Here is a 20,091-nt window from a genome sequence, read left to right as displayed (position 1 = left end):
AGAAGAAAGATAGTCATTTTTCCTAAAATGCTCAGAGCCTCTTGTTTATTAGCGTGGCGCGCAACACACACCATAAACAAGACTCTACTAGACAAGCTCGTAAACACTTCCCTGGGACCGAATCAAGCCTGATACCACTTTTGTCACGACCCGACTAGGGCCATGACGGGCACCCGGGGCTAACCACCGAGCACCACTCATTCTACTACTCATCCTGCTTTCATTCATATTGCTTATGCTCACAATAATAGAAAACTATTTCATTTGAAACATATTTACTTTATATACATGAGCCCTTCGGCTATCAAAATAATATATATACATATATACACAATGCGAAACTATGAGACCATACTACCCACACTGCGCATCTACGAGCCTCTACTAGAGTACTAGACATATAGACGGGACAGGACTCCGTCATGCCCAAAACATGTATATACCAAAAGAATAATCAATGGAACCTCACCAGGAAAAGTGGAGTGCTCTCAAATCGGCCCAACGACTCTACAAGTACGGATCACCTCACTGTGCGCTGGGCATGAACACGAGATCCGAAAACGGACGTAAGTACGAACATTGTCGAGTATGTAAGGCATAAACAATAATGAAATGAGGAGGCATCAAATGAGGAGCAATACGCCGATCGCGCGAATCATAAGAGACATAATGCATGTTCGACTTACTTCATAATCATCATATCATGAATGCATATATGTATAAGGCTGACTATATAGGTACGGTGTGATAATCAATAGCGTGCTTTGCGTCCGGGCCTCCCGCGTCCGGTGTACCATCTCGTGCCGCCCACTAGTGGTGTACGCCCATGCCGTCGGCCATGATGTATATTTTGCCCGCCTTAGCCGGTGTTTGCCCTTGACCATATAGGCGCGGTGTAATATCATCATCACATGCTCATCATCAAATTCTCATCATAATAAAATCATCATAATTTACTCATCATAATGCATGCATGGAAACTTAAGAACAACTAGACTTTATCGGGGTGACATAAGGTCGTGAACCCCCGATTAAGTTATGGATCATTCATAGACATTCTGCCTCACCTTGAAGGAATTAGCATATAAGGTGAGTGTATATACAATAAACAACATCATTAGCTTTGTAGACACATCATATTGTGGATTCTAGGATCTTTAACTCAAGCTTATCATCATCATTATCTTACTCATAGTGTATCTCTTATGTCATATGGCTATTCATGAACAAGGACTCTTAGTTTTCTTGAAGAAAGGAGATTCATGAAGAAGGAGGAAATTCATGCCATAAGATTCATGCCTTAGAAAGAAAGGACTAGCCTCACATACCTTTACACGTTTAACTATTCTATTGCTTGCTCGTTCTCCTTTAATGCCCACTTTTATACCTTCAAGAGAATTCGTATCGACATTAGCTAAACAATTATAAGAGCGGGCTTACTAGAGCTAGAGAAAATTGGGCAGCATTTCCTTTATTTATACGACTTCCTCCATATTCCATGTCAACTCCCAAACATTTGTAATAACAATCACAATATCGTAAACAACAATCATCATTCATTTGCATTATCCTCATTTCACAATTTCACTTCAAATTCTCCATAATCATGACCAAAGTTCACTATCGTGTTCTTTCTCATACAATACTTATTCCATATTAACGTATTTACAATCTGAACATATCAATATCCATGACTCAAACCAAACTTCTACTCAACAATGACACTATTGCCACATTTATGACCCATTTCCCATTTCCTTCTATAATCCAAGTGTTTTAACTTTTCAATACTTCAAACAACATGAGAAGATCATGAAACTTACCTTAAATAGTGTAGGTACAAGCCTTGAGTGGAAATGCTCCTCTTGCACCAAAACCCTAGTTCACATCTCTTCGATTTTCTTGGCTTGGATGACTTTATTGTGTTTCTAACTCTTGATTTTTGTTGGTTTGATGAAGTTGATCATCAATTTCCTTTGTGTTCTTGTGGATGACAGTGGAGAATATTCTAGAGGGTTCTTGACTTGTGGAGATGAAAAATGAAATGAATTGAAATGAGAGAGAGGTCCCTTATATCGTTTAAGTTCTGTCCCGACCAGAACATACGGACCAACATACGGTTCGTATATTTTTCACTGACCGTATGTTTGGTCCAGTGAAGTGTGCCATTCTGGGCTGAACCTACGGCTGGACATACGGTCCGTGTATTTTATACGGCCGGTATGTCCGGCCGTATAATGCCTACACCTGTCGAGACTTGTTCTCGTCGACTCGTTTGATCTCCAATCCTTATGAAACCTTCTTAACACTTGTTTAACACCTCAATACCAATCTAAGGGACGTTACAACTCTTTCCCAAAGCATCATTAGAACGTCATTAACTCGATGCTCGTAATTCTTCTCCGACATACAACATATGACTTGCTTTCCTTAACAACTTCCTTTTCTTACCTTATATGCCCTTTTGAAATCTTGTTTAGGGTCATCAAATGCTATTTCTCACTTATCAAAACATCGTACACATCATGCCCTTCGTTGGCCTATTCACTGTACGCTAACAGGAAAATTTCTAAGGTGTAACATTTTCGGTCCAACTTGAGAGAGGTATATCTCTTAGAATATGAGGAGTTATGGAATGCATAACCTATGTAAATTCAAGTTCCGCGAGTTTTCTTTCCAATGCACTTGACAGATCGTGATTCGAAGAAATACTGGATAAAGTACAACCCGTATAAAATTGTACATCTTGTACCTCATTTTCTAGAATTTTCCAGAACCAGGTGCGGCCTGAAAGTACTGGACATACATTGAAGTACGGCCCATACATTTTGGGCATACTTTATGTCGGTGGAAAATTTTTGTTGGCCTATAAATTGATTGCCCACGACTTGGGGCTCATTTTTTCACCAAAATATAACCCTAGAGACCCCCCTAAGCTCTCTCCATCATCCATAAACATCCCAAATCCTTTCAAGAGAAGATCAAGCTCTAAAATCCTCAACTAGTTCATAGAAGGTGTTGGTTCTTGCTTCTAGTTGGAGTTGTGGTGACTAAGTCTTGAAGTTCTTCAATCTATAAGGTATGTTCTTCACTTTATCTCTTATGTTGAGTTGTTTTGAAGGTCTAACAATTCTTAAAAGTGAAAAGAGTTATGGTGGAAAGGTCATAAGATGTTGTGTTGAAGTTTTGGATATGGATTGAATTTGAAAGGAAGTTTTGGATGGATTTGAATCTAGTTTGAATGTAATCTCTTAGCTATGTTATTGTCGATGTTGTTAATGATGTTTGGGAGTTGTTTTGGAGCTCGATGGAAGTAGGTGACATGGGGCAAATGCTGCCCAAATTTCGTTAGCTCACCTAATAGTCTAGTTTGATCTTATAAGCGTTTCAACGACTTAACCTTAGTGTGAATCATCTTGAATGTAGATTTGCAAGCTCGGGAGGATAGACGTTGAGTGGTTAAGTAGATAATGAGGTATGTTAAGTCTGTCCCTTTCTTTCTTTTGGCATGATCATATTGATACGAACATATACAATTGCCCTTCATAGTGACTCCATTCCTATAAATATTGGGAGCTTATGCTCTTGATCTCCTTATAATGTTATTGATCTTATCTCAGGGCTATTGATCTTGTCTCATGGTTATTTATCATGATAATTGTTGTTAATCTCATCTTATAGTCATTGCTTCCTTCAAGGTGAGATATACCGACGATCAAAGATCCATAACGATAATCGGAGGTATAACGACCTTACGTCCCTCCAATGAATTCAGAAATGTGTTCTGAAGGAATATTTTGTAAAACATGTATAGTATGCTGGTTATGGGATCCCTAATGAAGTACCTAATGCTATAAGGCTTATGATGCATCCAGGAATTGACAAAGGTTTAGTTAATCGAGAAGAAGTCTTAATGGCCCGGAAATGTGCTTATAAGTCTTATGTAATCATGTAGGCATTAACGGATAAGTAATGATCATCAGAAGTGTATAGAAATTACCCATAAAAGTCCAGTTATGATGTTGATTATATTTTCCACTGGTCTACGGCCAGTTGGGCAGATTATGTATCCTTCTTTACCACCATGCTACGGCTGGTTGGGCAGTTATACCATCGAGCTACTGTCGGTCGGACAGACATGTACTCTTCACCAGGCTATGGCTGGTTGGGCAAATATTACCACCGCGCGACGGCAGGTTGGGGAGTTACCACTGAGCATTTAGGCAGTTACGAAAACCACCGGCGAATATCGGATGGGCAGTTATACAGTTACCACCGAGCTATGGCCGGTTGGGCAGTTACCACTGATCAGTTGGGCAGATAGCACCATGATGATAAGTTGGTCAGGTCCACATTTTTGTACATAGATGTAGTTAAGCGTATGAGAGTATAGAGAGACATATATGTTAGATTCTCATCGGTAAGTCAGAAGTACCAGGTTGATTCTTATCTTTCTTCTTTACGGTATATGTTTGTTATGTTACATTTTCCACCTTGCATACTTGGTACATTACTCATACTGACCTCCTTTTGTTTGTGGGCACTGCGCTGGTAGACAGGGAGACGGTTCAGACCCTTAGACTGACTTCTCAACGGTTGTACAGGATCACTCTACTTGTTCTGGAGTTGTAGTCCAGTTGGTATGATTCTTTCGTGTACAGATGGGTATGGCGGGGTCCTATCTTATCCTTATTGTGTTATGCACTCCAGTAGAGGCTCGTAGACGGATATGCATAGTTAGATGTCCTATGACCGTCTTGTTCTATGTTATGTTGTATCATTACTATGGATAGCCTTGCTGGTATATGTACTTGGGATTAGCTTGATGACGTATGTATATTATCTTTTGGGCTTGTGTCCCATACAGCTTATGGTATCTATAAGTTAGTATTATGGCCCACTCAGGTATGACTAAGAGATGCATGTATGTGGTGCTCGGTAAGTTAGTTCCGAGTGCCCGTCATGGCCCTCCAGTTAGGTCGTGACATCTATCTCCTTCTTCCTTTCTCTTTATCCACCCACACAGAGAAAGAAAGAGATCATAAGAGGCTTCAGCCATGATCTCATCAGCCATTTTCCTCTCTCTCTTTTTTTAGCCATAAATTACTGCACTAGTTCTTTAATTAGCTCCGCAACCATATTCGATCAAGGTATGCGCCTATGGCATGTTAGAAAAAATTACACTAATCATATTTTTGGTACTCGTTATTTTAATTTGAAGAACAACTTTTTCTCATTTTCACGAGTTTATCTACAAGGCCTTTAGTGGTGAACCAAAAGGTCACCCAAAAAACCAATCTACGAGGCCTTTAGTGGTGAACCAAAAGGTCACTGAAAAAACAAATTCCGAGCCCTAAAGGTCAAAACTGTAATTTCATTGCAAAATTGGATCCAATATTGTCAAAATAGTACTCTGCGAGTTTAAACAAGTCCAATGATATCCATATTGCTATACTTTAATTCGGAACCCAAAAAGGTAATCCCGAGTCCCCAATTCGATCAACAAATCGAGATTTTTCATTCTCTTATCCTTAGGGCTCAAAATCTCAACTTCTACAACCCAAATAGGGATAAAAATGATAACCAATAGAAATAATCATGGAGAAACACCAAAATAAAGATTTGATACTTACACCCTCGTTGAGACGAGAATAATGCCGCAAAAATCACCTCAAACGGAGCTCTAGAACTCAAAATATGTCCAAAATACTAAATATTTCAGATCTGTCCAATTTATACACTGCCCAAGCCTTTTTTTTACACCAGAAACCAGCACCAGCAATATTTAGGAAAATGGCCATATCTCCTTCATACGATGTCAAAATCCGACGATTCTTGTTGCTATAGTTCCGAAGTTACGATACGGATCAAACAGTTCAAATGGAACACAAATCAAAGCTCGTTTGCTCAATATGGTACCCTTTATGCACAAAATGACTTCGAAACCACAAACAAACACCATACAACCCAAACCCATCCGAAACTCATTAGAATCTAACCAAAATTTGTGGACAATTCCAAAATCATTATACAAACCTGCTCGAGCTCTCAAACCATCCAAATATTGTTTAAGGTATTTGAAAGTTGAAACACTTGGATTGTAGAAGGAAATAGAAAATGGGTCATGAATGTGAGAATAGCGTCACTTTTGAGTAATAGTTGGATTGAGTCATGATTCTTGATGTATTGTGATTATAATCATGTTATAAATGATATTGAGAACATGGGATAGGCATTGTATATGAATGAACGTAATCGTGTGTTATGACCATGAATATGGATGATTGAAAGTGAATTAAGAAGTAAGGATAATGTAGGTGAATGAAGGCTATTGTTATGATGTTATGAATGTTATTATAGATGTTTGGGAGTTGATATATGATATGGAGGAAGTCGTATAAATAAAGGAGATCTTTGTCCAATTTTCTCTAGCTTTAGTCATGTATGCTAAGTTATCGATTTTCTAATGCTAGTATAACTCTAATGAAGGTAGAAACGTGAGCATTGAAGGAGAACGTGCAAGTGATAGAATAGTTGAACGGAAAGGTATGTAAGGCTAACCCTTCTTTCATAAGGCATGGTTTTTTGGCCAAATATCTATTCTTCTATGAGCCTATGATATCCTCCAAATGATTCTATCTCTAAAAGCTACTAAGCTCATGATCTTTGATATGTCACGATTGTACTAAGTTCTTTATATGATAAGTAACCCTCTAGGGATAGATGTAACGAATGACGATAGTAATGATGCTAAAGATGTTTATGAGCCTTTATGTATATGTGCCTATGTATGGCTATTGTGAAATCCCGAGCTTCTATAGCCGAGTAGAATATAATATGTATATATATAATGCGCGTGCACCACTGCAGTTGGGTACGGACAACCCTGAACCTTGGTAAGGCTAGGTATGTATAACCCTGAGCCTTGGTAGGGCCAGGTATGTATAACCCTGAGCCTTGGTAGGACCAGGTATGTGAAACACCGAACCTTCATGGTCAGGTATTTTATGTAAATGATATGTATATGATATGAATATGAATATGAATACGAATATGTAAATGAATACGAATATGTAAATGAATACGAGTATGAATAGAAATATGACTACGAATACGAATATGGATATGGAATGTAAACGAGTACGGATATGGACATAGATATATGTACACAATCACGCGTTAGAAATGAAAAGTCCCTATGAAAAGCAAGTAAGTGTTATGATGATGATACTATTATATCCCATCCTATGTTATTTCATATGTTGTCTATTATGCTTTCATATTGATGTTGATCATGCTTTACATACTCGGACATTCTTAGCCGTGCGACGTCCTTTTGTTTGTGGACGTTGCGTCATGACCGCAGGTGGCCAGGGAGACAGGCTTGATCTATAGCCTTATTATTCAGGGACTACATAGCGGGGCTCCATTTCATTCGGAGCTACAGCTTTGGGTATTGATACTTTTGTGTACATATTTATGGGCACGGCGGGGTCCTGTCCCACCTATAAGATATGATGTACTCTCCTTAGAGGCTCGTAGACATGTGTATATGATTAGATGTGTTTGGCCTTGTCGGCCTATATTTTGGATGTCATTTTGTTAGCCTCGTCGGCTTATAGACATTGATATAGGCATAGTTGCTAATGATGATATAAACGTATTGTTGCCCAATGGGATTAGTATGATTGATGGATGGAAAGCATGATTTAGCTATGTGGCTCACCTAGATGTATATGTGAAAGTACGATAAGAGGTGCCCGGGTGGGTTAGCACCGGGTGCCCATCGCGGCCCTCCGGTTGGGTCGTGATAGTTTTGGGGCTCTATTATTGAGGTAGCCCAAGTACGGACCTGTTAAGGCTGCAGGCCCTTTTCCTTTTTGCGCTTGCACGACACCGTTTGGTGATTTGCATTTTTCCACAGCGTCGTCGTTTTGTGGATCAACCTCTAGTGATCTGAAAGAGTTAGCAATGGCCACTTGAGGCGGATATTCTATGGTTCCACCATTACCGGCGACTTTAGGTAGTGAAGTGCAAAACTTGTTCTGAAGAGAATAGGGCGTTGGGTTTTGGGAGTGAAAGTACATACCTTTGTGATTTGCAGATCGTTCTTCATTTTTTCCTTTTGGTGTTTTGCTCCTCTTTGCTGGCGATGGGGTTGTCTTTTTTTTGGAGAAAATCACTGTGGTCCACTTTTCCGATGCATCTGGCACCTGGGGCGTTGTAGAACTGGTTGAAGGAGCATTTTGATTAGTGATTCTGTTTTGACACTTTTCCTTTGTATGGCCTAGCCTTCCACATCCTTTACACAGAACCCCTTCCCCTTCATAGACAATTGTCTGAGTGTGCTCCCCTATGGGAATGGAGGATTTCACCGGTGAATTGATTGGTACCTGTACACAAATTCTTGCGTAATGACCTTTAAGGGTCGAGGATGTACAGGTATCAATTTTTAAGAGTTTCCCCAATATCTTCCCAACTTTTTCTAGTACTCTGTGGGGAGTTAGGGTAGCGTACCCAAATGGCGGTTGATTCAATGATGGCTTCATTGGGCACGAAGTTTGGCTCCCAACTTCTAACAGTGAGGAAATGTCCAGTAATGAACCAAGGTCCTTCAAGGAGGACTTTATTCATGTTGCATTCTTCTTCAAATTTGACTATGAAGAAGTCCATTCCTAGATCAATCAGTACTAGGTTCTCCGTTGGTCGCCACATTTCTAGGAGCTTTGCTCGTAGAAATTGGTATGGTGTCCTTTTACCAAAAAGTTTAATGATTAGCGAATATCGCCATGGATGGTAGAGTTTGGATTTCTCCACTTCAGTGAGGGAGATTGAGTCATGTCCCTTTTATTCCGCTGTGGAAGGGGTTTCTCGAGCATAGGGGTCGTATGATTGTGAAGTTTTGTTGTTTTCCTCCGCCACAATCTTGCTGTAGCTCAACTTAGTTGATTGGACTTCCTCCATCCATTGGTCCTTGTTTGGCGGTTCAGGTGGTTCTGGAGGGGGGGAGGGGGGGCGGGGGTCCGGTGGGGTGTTTCGGTGAGGCCATACAAAAGATTAGTGGAATAGAGAGAGAAATTTTTTTCCTCTCTCTAGAAATTAATTGCTACATAAGATTGTTATCCCACATAGAATATGATAGAAAAATAATATTATAGTTATAGTATAATGAATTCCGAAATAGCTAATCTCAAAATAAAAAAAAGCTCAACCCAACATAGGCCACAAATTATTATTTCTCATCCCTTCAACTAAACGACCCTTAATGACATATATCAATGATATTTGTATTAATATTGAAAATACAAATGTAGGAGGGAACATTCTTTATGTCATTAGACACGCTGCTTTTATTTTAATAATATAAAATTGACACTTATTAAATGAAGAAATGCAAAAAGAATCTTTAAGGGGTCGTTTGGTATGTTGGACAAGTATTAATTCTAGGATAAAAGTTTAGTATTGACTTATCCGTCATTTGGTTGTTAATCTTGGGATAAGTTATACCATAAATTGAAATAATATCAGGATAAGTTATCTCTGTCAGATGGTGGAATAATACGTAATTTATTAGCAACAACAATAACATATTCAGTGTATTCCCACAATTAGGATCTGAAGAGGGTAAGATGTACGTAAATCTTACCCCTACCTTTATGGGGGTAGAGATGTTGTTTCCGATACGTCCTTGCCTTGAGAGCAAAAGGATTTGAAGCATGATATTAAGAAAAATATGACAACAAAGTAGCAATATAAAAAGCAAAAGAAAAAACAGATAGTAGTACACCTTGAAGAAAAAAAAAAATCAACACGATTAGTAACTAATACTACTAATAAGGAGAATACTCGGCTACCTACTAATCCCTATCATATCCTCCGCCTCCACACTCGGCTACTAGAATTTGTTATCCCGGAATAAAACAATGAAAATGACACAAACCATTTTTCTAAAACAAACTTCTTCCTCTTAGAAGTTGCATAATGCATGTTATTTTTAATACAATAAATTAAATAGCCAATAAAAAATAATACTAAAATAACTATCCATAATGCATATTATTTTTAATACAATAAATTAAATAGCCAATAAAAAATAATACCAAAATAACTACCAACTAATGTAGCATAAATAAATTATTGGTTACGGAGAAAACAAAGAGTGGAAGAAGTAGCAAAAATGATGTAACTGAAGGGCAAAAATGATGTAACTGAAGGAGAAAACTCCAAACAAAGAGTGAAAGCACACTTGCTCTGTTTCTATTCCAAAATCCAAAACAGAGAAAAGACAGAGACTATAAAGCACAAGAGAGAAAGAGAAAGTAAAGTAACAGAAGAGAACCGTTATTCATTTTCTGCTCAAAGCTTCCACAGATGTAAATTCCTCCTATCCTAAACCCCAAAAAGAATTGAAAACAGAATGGAAAAACTTCAATTGAGCTTCGGCTGTCTGTAAAAAAAAAAATTCTTGAAGAAAATCTTTATATGTTGTTGATTCCTGCGTAAAAACAAACAGTTGGCAAGTTGTCCATTTGTGTTGTTTTATTTCAAGGTTGAGTCCATTTGGTTTGTTGTTTGGATAGTTCAATTGGAATTATCTTTTGATTAAAGGAAGTTCATTTTTATAGAAATGCTGACATATGATAATGCCAAAACTGAGAGTTTGCTGCTTGAGTATACTGTAATTTATTTATGCTTTCTCACTCTACTTGTGGTTTCAGTTATCTAAAACCTGAGGTTTAATTGTGTGTGCATTTGTTTGGCTCATGCATAAATATTAGCGATTATAGCTTATGCTGTTATTTGCTGATCCAACTTTTGTTAGTTGCATCATCAGGTACGTCTTTCAATTTGGGAGAGCTTGTGAGAAGCTGCGTCATGGCGTCCTCGGTACATGATCATTCAGGTAGGTTTCTAATGTATTATTTGCCTGATTGAATAGCTTTGTAGCTTTCAAATCTGTAATTATGGTATGTTTTTCATGTTAGCATATGATTAACTCTAATGAAATCAGCTATTTAAAATTTGGGGTGGGTCATTTGATTCTGAGTTTGACACGTGTCCCTCCATTAGAATTAAAGGCAAATTTGTGACGAAGTACAGTGAGAGGGGTATAATTGGATCGAAAGTATAACGGAAAGGGTGTATTTAGACCGAAAGTATAAAGAGGGATATATTAAAACTATTTTTGATAGTAAAAGGGTATATTTGACCCCTTTCCATTAATTCTATCAATCTAATTGGGACTGTAACTGGGTGGTACAATGATATGGTATGTCTTTAATTAGCAAGTGACATCAACAGCAGCAAGTCACATCAACAGCCTTGCCCTCATTTAAGAACAAACATTCCCTACAAGAACATCACTTTATCATATCATGTTGCTTTCTTATACAACCATAGAGAAAATTTGAGCCTGTCCCCTCTTTGTTTCCTCCGATTTTACATTTCTTTTGTTTTGCTTCGTGGAAACACTTGCCATGCCATTAGTTTATTTGATGTGATTTACAATTGAACATCTTCTGAAGTCTCACTAATTGTAGAAGGTTTCTTTCAAATGAGTGAAAAGTTCTGTTTGGTTTATTCCATTCCTCCATTAGAATGAAGTCATAAGGGGACAAATATGTTGCAGGAAATGTTTGACTCATCTTTTCTGCTTTGGGGCAAGTACATTTAGTAGTAAATTAGTATGTTAAACTTAAAGGTAAATTATTTCATTGGATGATTGTTATAGCTTTCTTTTGATAAATGAACTAGGATGATAGTGACAACTACTAGGTCAGAGTTACAAATGAACTAGGACTGAAAATAGTAATGCCCTAAAGAAAAATTGAAAGAAACACGTGATTGTACAACCTAACAAACTGCAATGGAGATTGAACAATGCTTCAATTAGTTTCGGCAACCGGACAGAACTCCAAATCACTTGTGCTGGAGGGCTAATATAAGTGCTATGAAGTTTCCAACACTTGACAAGGTCAACTTGATTCCTTTCCAGAATTATGCTGATTTGTGTTAATATGGAGAGAGGCCGCTTCAGTTAATTCTCTCTTTTGTGTGGAGCCTCTACTGCTCAGTACTTTCGTGCTCACTGACTGGATATCGTCAGCGTGGCTTTGGCCTAATGGAATGTCCCTTTTATTTCTTGACTGTTCTTGATTGAAGCTTTTTAGTCTCCTGGAAAATTGTTCTGACCCATCAACTGCTTTCCTCTACTAGATCAGTTTACCTGGGCCAAATTAAATAAAGACAAGTATGGTAGAATAATCAATATCCTCCATCACATAAGGCTTGGTTCATACATCATAGAAAGCTTAGGTAGATCAATGAAATCGACATTAGCCCCAAAAGCTACTAATCATAGTAAACCAGGAGCAGGAATGTTATTAGAAGCAAGTTTACAGCATAGTAATACCATCATTCCCAGATTATTAAGATGAGATGAAGTTCTTAACAATGATTTTTGAACATTTAAGAACATTCCAACTTCAAAACAATATGTTTTGATAAGCAATTATCAACTTCAACAAAATTAGAAAATACCTCAGAAAGATTGAAAAGAATTATAGACTATGAGACTGTGAGAGAGAAAGTGAGAGAGAGCAATTTGTCTTGTCCTTGGTCTTGATTATCAAACATTGTAAAACTTAAGAGTCAAAAGCGCTTATGGATGGTTGATCTTTTTCTTCTTCCTATTTTTTCTTCATAAATGAATGGATAGAATTTTGGTTCCAAGTAAAAAATCCTTCCATACCTCAGATTATTCTCTTCCTGTCCATTTTCTCTATATAAAATATGTCAATGGAAGGGAAAGAAGAAGTTTACTTGTATCCTGATCAGAGGAATGGAAATGATCAGAAAAGGAAAAAGGAATAAATCAACAAGAAGGGATCAAGACAGCAAAGTTCCAGTTTAACCAATTGGTTACCGAACTTGGATCCACCTTGGTAGTAGTACCGATCGATGCATGTCACTAAACTACTTTTTCTGCTGATCCACTCGATTTTATCTCTCCTCACTGATCAACTAACTCATAATTTCAATTGTTGATAGAGATTTCTGTTCATGAGAGTTTTTCTTCCTTGTGTGAAAATCACCTTTTGTTCTTTAGCCTATCATACATGAACTTGTATTATATGTGGATAATATAATGTTTCCATGTGTTTGTTATATAAATTTCAGATAATAGCGAGAATGAACAGCCACGAGAGCAGTCAGAGGTGCAAAGCCAGTCTTCATCCCCTGCAGCTGAATTGTCCATTCCTGGGACTGTGCCACCAGACATGCACTACTTGATGCCTGCTCGAAATGCAAATGCTATGGTATTTTTGCTGGGGATGCAGCCCCAACTCTCCCCCCCCCCTCTCCCCAACCACAACCCCCTATGTGATTCTTTAAGTTCTATAACTGCTATCTTTTTTCAGTATTAGAGTTCTTGTTAAATCTGGTTCAAGAACTCAAAAAATGAGGCATGTGAATGTATTGATGTTGGTTCAGGGAGTATTATCTTCAGGCAGTTAGTTGTTATGTGCCTTCTTCATCTAGTTTTGTTTAGTTGATATGCACATAAATGTTGTATATTTAGGTCATTAAAATGGAAACAAAGAGAAACAAAGTAAGTATATATAGTGTGTCTTTGCATATATTATTTAAAATCACATGATCCTCTGAACTCTACAAATCGGCTACCATAATTGGAAGCAATTTTCCAATACCTTTTTCATCTTGAAATGCAGATTGAAATAAGTTTTGCTGGGAAGCATTGAAACTAATAGTGCAGGAATGTAAATTCTAGAGATCAAATTTACATTTTTTTCGTACTATGTCAAATTAATAAGCATCTAATCTTCTCCAACTTTTTTTTTTTTTTTGAAATTCTTGAAGTATTTTGGCCAATAATTAGTAGTTCCAAGATTTTCAAAAATTCAAACAGTTAAAATGTGAACTATGATATGATGTTTGCCTTTTACTGTAAATGTCATAATGCCATCCATTAGTTAGCACATTCATTTACCACTACTATTTTAAAACTAACTCCTCAATCATCATGGGTTATGTTTTTTCAAATAAAATGGGTAAGAATCTATTGTCATTTTTCATGTATTTCAGGCGCAAACAGCTTATCCTTACCCAGATCCTTACTGCAGGAGCATCTTTGTACCCTATGACGTGCAGCCTTACCCTGCACAACCGTATCCAGCACAGTCAATGGTGTAGATTTTCTGACTAATTACATTTTTCATTTGGAATCTAGTGAATTGTCCACAAAGTTTATAATTAACTGACCCATGGTTTGTCAGGTTCAACTTCAGTTGATGGGAATTCAACAAGCTGGTGTTCCTCTGCCATCAGATGCTGCAGAAGAACCTGTTTTCGTTAATGCAAAACAGTATCATGGCATCTTGAGGCGTCGACAATCTCGTGCAAAAGCTGAATCAGAAAATAAACTTCTGAAAGCTAGGAAGGTACTTTGTACAAAATGCATTCTGGTGTCATTTTACTGCAGGGTCAGTTGCTTCAACAGGCCTGCATTTCAGGCCATTTGGCAGCTTATTGGTTCAATGGCTGATATATATTTCCCAGTTCATTAGCTTACCAGTTTTACCAACCTGTAGAATTCTATTTGAGTCCTTTTATTTTGAGGTCAGTACATAACAGTTATGTTAAAGCCCAACATTTTGTTTCTAATGTACGGTATCGTGACAATAACTAGCACAGAATAAAAACGTCACTTGAGAAATTGTCAAAAAGCAGTTCTTAGGTTTATGGTTTAAGTTCTTGTGCCAGTTTATGCCCCAATACTCTCTTGGTACAGATAAAATTCTTAGGTTTTAATACCATGATACATCGAACCGAGGTTTTTGCTACACCATAAGGTGTTAAACATTAAAAATGGTATATTGACAAAATCGGGATCAAACTCCAATCTAAGAGACAACAGTTATCATGATTTTTTGGGCCAATGTCAATTAGATGTCTTCAAGATCAGGATGTTTGTGGTGCCTCAAAAGGAATTGTCTACCATTAGTAGAGAATACACTCGTTGGTTATCTTTATATGGAGATTAATCTCTTCGTTACCTTTATATGGAGCATTAAAAGAAGTTGCAGGTCTAATGTGCTATGACCTAAATTGTCAGGCTAAATTCACACTAAACTTGATTCAAACACGAGTAAACGTGCTATTGGACTAATTGTTCCATCAACTTCTTATAGGCTATTGTCTATCATCCCAACACGACACACTAGAAACAATAGATGGAGTTAAAAGTGATAAAAATATGGATCATGTAAACTAAAAGTAATACTGATTTAATAAAATGTGATGTTCAAAGATGTATAGCAATTTGTTGAGAAAACTTGATCGATATTGGCTTTGCTCCTAGTTGCAATCAAGTTTGAGTTTGCTTTAAGACAATCCAATCAGGAGTTAGCTCTTTTTCAGGATCACCATTGATTTTGAGAAAGAAATGGATTATCTCCTTACCAGACTAGGATCTGAAGACAGGACATAAAAAGGATTGTACTGACTCTTGGTAGGTTTGGATGTGAAGAGGTCTAGAACACCTATCTAAGGTTTTTTCTAATATGTTTCTTAGATATTGGAGGACTAAATAGGAACAAGTGCAATTGTACCTAACTTTTCTGTACTTTCTAAACACTTCTGACTTTCGCTTTTTGTGCTTCCCCTTTTCAGCCACATGAATGTAGTCACAAGTGTTCCTCTGCCTCTATTCTTTTGACGGTCCATGCATTAACTTTTTTAGTTGTACAATGTCCAAACAGTTGAGAAATGCAACTGAAGAAATAGGATTGTATAAGGCTTGAAATTTCTCTGAGCTGGAAGCATTATATATCAGGAATATCTTGGGCTTGATCAACAATGTGGTTTATTTCCTAGTAAATAACTTTACGATTAATCGATTATGTCTAATAATATAGTTTGTTAATACGGTGCCTGCCCTATTAAGACTTGTAATCTCTTTTTGAGGCTGTGTTTCGAGCACCAAGACCATGGGGGTCTTACCGTGCAAACTGATCTTGCAGCCCTACTTGCATGAATCTCGGCATTTGCACGCACTAAGAAGAGCTAGAGGATGTGGGGGTCGATTTATGACTGCAAAGAAGAACGACGAATCTGGTGATAAGTCGAAGGCAAACATCAATACTGACTCCAACAAGATTGAGGTTACTTCTTCAGAAAATGCTTCTTGAATCATGGCGGGCAGTTCTGCTTTGAGGACTTCATGGGACCAGACACTGGAAGAACTGTGTACATTCATTGACAGTTAAAAGCTATGGTAGTTGGGCAAGTTCAGGCACGTTATGATCCGTAACATTATCTCAGTATGAAAATATCAGGAGTGGATCTTATGGAGTTGCAAGGCTAGCAGCTGGACATGTATTTTCAAGATGCTGTTCAAAGTCTTCTTTCTGAGCTCGATTTTAGATTTTCCTTTTTTCTTTTGTAATTACTTTTAGCCGTTCTTTGCGCTAGAATTTTGATAGCTTTTGGAGCACATCGTGTCAGAAGATAATGGTCATTAGCTGTAACATGTAAGTGGACGTTTTTCTTTTAAGTTAGGAAGATAAGCTAGCAGCAGTGCAGGTCCTTTCATTCTCATTGTCTAGGGTCAATGCATTCTCTTTGTCAATATCTTGGTAATCTTTTACTTATTATAGTCATGTAAATCAGGTTGGGGGAGGGGTGTGTGTGCGAAGGCCCCGGGAAGGGAGGCTTGGTATGAGATACTATCATAGTACTGCCCTGTATTTCAGAGTTGATGTTATTTGTAGTTCGGCTATTATTCCACTGAAGCCGTAGTGAAAGTGAGTCTTTATAGGGTAATCGTCACCGCTTATGAACTCGAATATGGTGACTCATCCATGTACCCTGTGAAGTTTGGTAAAACCAAGTCGAGGTTTAACCGATTGATGTTGAAGAATACCAAGTGATTTCTGGTGCTGGCAGAGTCATTGAATTTGTGGTCAAGGTGGTGAATAGTTGTTCCAAGTTAAACCATGACTAATTAATTGCTACTCCCTCAATCTCAAAATATTTGTTGCATTTTTCATTTACATACCCATTAAGAAAGCATTTATAAGGGTAGCATTTTGACTATTTTACCCTCTTAACATATTTCATCATTTTCTCTCTCCTCGATAAATATTTACTCCATTAATGATGAAACATCTTCAATGTTGGTATGTGAACTCACAAAATCAGCCAATTAATGTAATTAATACACGGGTAAAATGGGAAAAAGCTTCTTAATTTTATGTTGGATAAATAAAACGATAAATATTTTGAGACATATATTTTTAGTAAGGACGACAAATATTTTGAGACAGAGGGAATATATACTTACTCTTTTGCTCTAAAGAAAAAGGAAAGTAGAAGAGCACCCAGAAATGGCAAGGGGAGTCAGTTACTTGTACAACTAGGGCACATTTCCCATCAAGGAATTTGAAACAATTTCTATTTGAAAATTAAAAATTTCTCTTCGGTTGATTTTTTGTAAGACCCTACCACCAAAACAAACCAAGGGACCTGGTCCCTAAACTATTTTCACATATAATAATGACAAGTAAATGAGGCAAGATATTTACGTGAAAAACTCTTTCGATGATTAAAACCACGACCTACTAAAGATGGGATTTTCATCTTCACTAACTCGAGCAATGTTTCGGATTACATGCTTTTAAACCTAGGAATTAGATCATAATCCTCCTCTTACAATAACTCTATTAAAGTACCTTCGACTAACTCTAATCAACCACAAAACTAATTCGCCTAACTAGCCGAACCCTTACATCACTATGACTAACTCTAGCCAAGTGTTTACAACAAAAGCTTGATAAAGACAAAATACTACGAAACTCTTTCTTAACGAAGTGCAAAGTTTATAATATAGAGATCATAAAGACAGACAACTCTAGACTAAAACATCTTCGCCCAGTATCAGTCTTGAGCCTTTGAGGCTTTTTAGAGCACCTTGAGAAAGGTGGCGGCTGCACTTGTATAAGTCTGAACTTTTAGGTTTTCTAGTGTTAGGTCAAATAATCCCAACATATTGTGTATATATATATATATGGAACCAATATGTAGTAGCACGTAGAAACGTGACGCAATGGATGGTGATTCTTTTCAAGGGCTTTTAGTTTTAGCACACGTACGGTACATATGCAGTTTCTGCATTTCGAACAACGGCAAGAAATTTTTACAAACTGATGGCGTCGTGCGATCTTTCGGGGAACCTGGAGGGGGACTTGTCTTTGGCTGCTTGTCAAATCATTAAAAGTATGAAATGCTATAACTTATCAATTTCCCCCTTTTTTATGATAACAAACTTGTACGGATATTCCCCCTGAGGACCTTTGCTTACATAGCACCAGCTCGGGTAGGCGGTCAAGATTCAACCGGTTTGTATCCGAGGAACACCACTATGACATGTCCTCAATCACATTTTTTTTTAACCATGGTTGGAGAGCTTGAACCAGGTTGCTATCAAACAAATAAGCACAGCATAACCCACAACAACTCACACACAACTCAATTTCCCCTTTTTAGCATCATCGAAAAGAGACACAAGATTAGCACAAACTTAAAGAAGTTCAAAGATATTAACTCAGGCCACAGGGGCAGACTCAGAGGAACACTAACAAATGCAACCAAAACAATACGAGGAGAAGATCTGCAGCAAAACGAGAGAGTGCCATTCATAAAATTTCAAAAGAGCTTAGTAGTCAATTTGTGCCACAAATATACACAATAAACTTGCCATAGTGCCGATGTCATTAGTCAGACCAAAAAGAGTATTTGCAAAACAAGGACGAGGGTTAACAACGAAAGTGAACTAAGGGGATTGAGTCATGGATTTGCAGCTTTGATAGGGTTGAAAGCTTTAAGCATCATGTCCAACCTGTATACGAGCGTGCAGTAGCATCCAAGATTTGCTCCACGAAGTTTTCAACCTCTTCTTCCATTTTACATTATCTTCTCTCAATCAAACCTCATTGTCAGACATCACTCGAACCAGTCCTCTAGCTTCAACTTAGCAATTTATTTTTAATAGAGCATTCTTACCACATGCACCTCTCCACTTGACTTAAGATCTTCTGTTTACCTCAATGAGACTAGAAATAGCGGGGAGGAGGTGCATCCTGCTCCTTTCCTTTATAACATTACATTACCTCGCTAAGATTGCCCCAAGGAAACATTTGTTTTTAATTCCTTTGGTGACCTTTCCAAAGGATTACCTTGAATTGATCAAAAACTTTAGTCGAAGGAAGCCATAGGGGAGACCATTCTTCGCCATCCTTTTGTGTCTACAATTTTGCTCATGTGCTCGATCATGATAGGGTAGGCCCGACCAAATGTCCTCCATCTAGAATTCCATTAGGAACATGTCCTTCTTAGATGCTATGCACCTATTTTCGATCCTCCTAGACAATACCACTTTGTTGACTAGCTCGAAAAGAAGCTGATATTGTGGCTTTATCTATTTCTTGTACAGAGTTTCAGTGGTCACCCGCTCTCCTATTCGTACTATGATACTTTTGAAGTCGTTTGAGGCCTTGATGTCCTTGTCATTTCCCAGTTTTTTTTTTATTCCTTCAGTTGAGACGTTTAGAATTTTTCCCAACTGAGCTTCATCTAATGTAAACTCAACTTTTCCAACCATGCAAACCAAGGTATGGCCATTGACGTATCTATAACGGGTTACAAAAATATGCTACTTCCTTCTCATGGGCTAATGCCGCAGTTTTAAGATGATCCCAACTTTGAGCTCTGGACTCTCGTTAAATGCGTCAAATCCTTGGTGCCCAAAGTACCTCCGGATCAAACACTCACCCCTTGCTAACACTTTTGACCTCTTAGATTCGCTTTTCTCAAGTTCTCTTCGTCCTTTCTAGATTTTCTCTTTTTACTAGAACTAGGTACCTCGGTCAGATGCTTTTCTTTTTTGAAGGAACCTGCTTTGACTAGGCCCAGAAATTGTTTCTCTTGGGAGAGGGGGTCTGTTTTACCTTTCTTATTTTCGGGTTTCCCCCCCTACCCCTTTTTTTCTCAAATTATAAATTTCTCTTTTTT

The 20,091-nt window shown here is 37.8% G+C and overlaps 2 protein-coding genes across 5 annotated transcripts in view; one reads left to right on the top strand and one right to left on the bottom strand.

The window, feature by feature from the left end:
• Positions 1-8,715, bottom strand: part of LOC132057757 (uncharacterized) — a 12,585-nt gene extending 3,870 nt beyond the window's left edge. The window contains exons 1-2 of the mRNA XM_059450358.1: positions 8,518-8,715; positions 7,853-8,393 (exon numbers count right to left, since the gene is read on the bottom strand). Coding sequence (XP_059306341.1) covers positions 7,853-8,393; positions 8,518-8,715 — 739 coding nt within the window. The remainder of the gene's footprint in view (positions 1-7,852; positions 8,394-8,517) is intronic.
• A 1,486-nt stretch (positions 8,716-10,201) lies between these two features.
• LOC132056798 (nuclear transcription factor Y subunit A-7-like) lies at positions 10,202-16,651 on the top strand. Of its 4 annotated transcripts, none has more exons than XM_059449152.1 (6): positions 10,202-10,319; positions 10,835-10,903; positions 13,180-13,319; positions 14,107-14,208; positions 14,298-14,462; positions 16,044-16,651. In XM_059449152.1, the coding sequence occupies exons 2-6, from the start codon at positions 10,876-10,878 to the stop codon at positions 16,209-16,211; spliced, it is 603 nt and encodes a 200-aa protein (XP_059305135.1). In that variant the 5' UTR covers positions 10,202-10,319; positions 10,835-10,875; the 3' UTR covers positions 16,212-16,651. The 4 variants fall into 4 exon arrangements, with proteins under 4 accessions (XP_059305135.1, XP_059305132.1, XP_059305134.1 ...); XM_059449149.1 differs by having other exon boundaries at positions 10,202-10,373; XM_059449151.1 differs by having other exon boundaries at positions 10,202-10,373; positions 10,823-10,903.
• The last annotated feature ends 3,440 nt before the right edge of the window (positions 16,652-20,091 follow it).

Source organism: Lycium ferocissimum, chromosome 5, assembly GCF_029784015.1.
Source record: "Lycium ferocissimum isolate CSIRO_LF1 chromosome 5, AGI_CSIRO_Lferr_CH_V1, whole genome shotgun sequence".
Lineage (NCBI taxonomy): Eukaryota > Viridiplantae > Streptophyta > Magnoliopsida > Solanales > Solanaceae > Lycium > Lycium ferocissimum.
Note: the sequence above shows the minus strand (reverse complement) of the source record. Positions and strands in the feature narration are given on the sequence as shown.

What these genes read in the sequence shown, in the direction of transcription:
- LOC132056798 (XM_059449152.1), top strand. Translation starts at nt 10,876, where the DNA reads ATGGCGTCCTCGGTACATGATCATTCAG. An exon ending in CTCGAAATGCAAATGCTATG is followed by an intron (nt 13,320 to 14,106) that starts GTATTTTTGCTG and finishes CATGTATTTCAG; the next exon opens with GCGCAAACAGCTTATCCTTA. An exon ending in CGTATCCAGCACAGTCAATG is followed by an intron (nt 14,209 to 14,297) that starts GTGTAGATTTTC and finishes ATGGTTTGTCAG; the next exon opens with GTTCAACTTCAGTTGATGGG.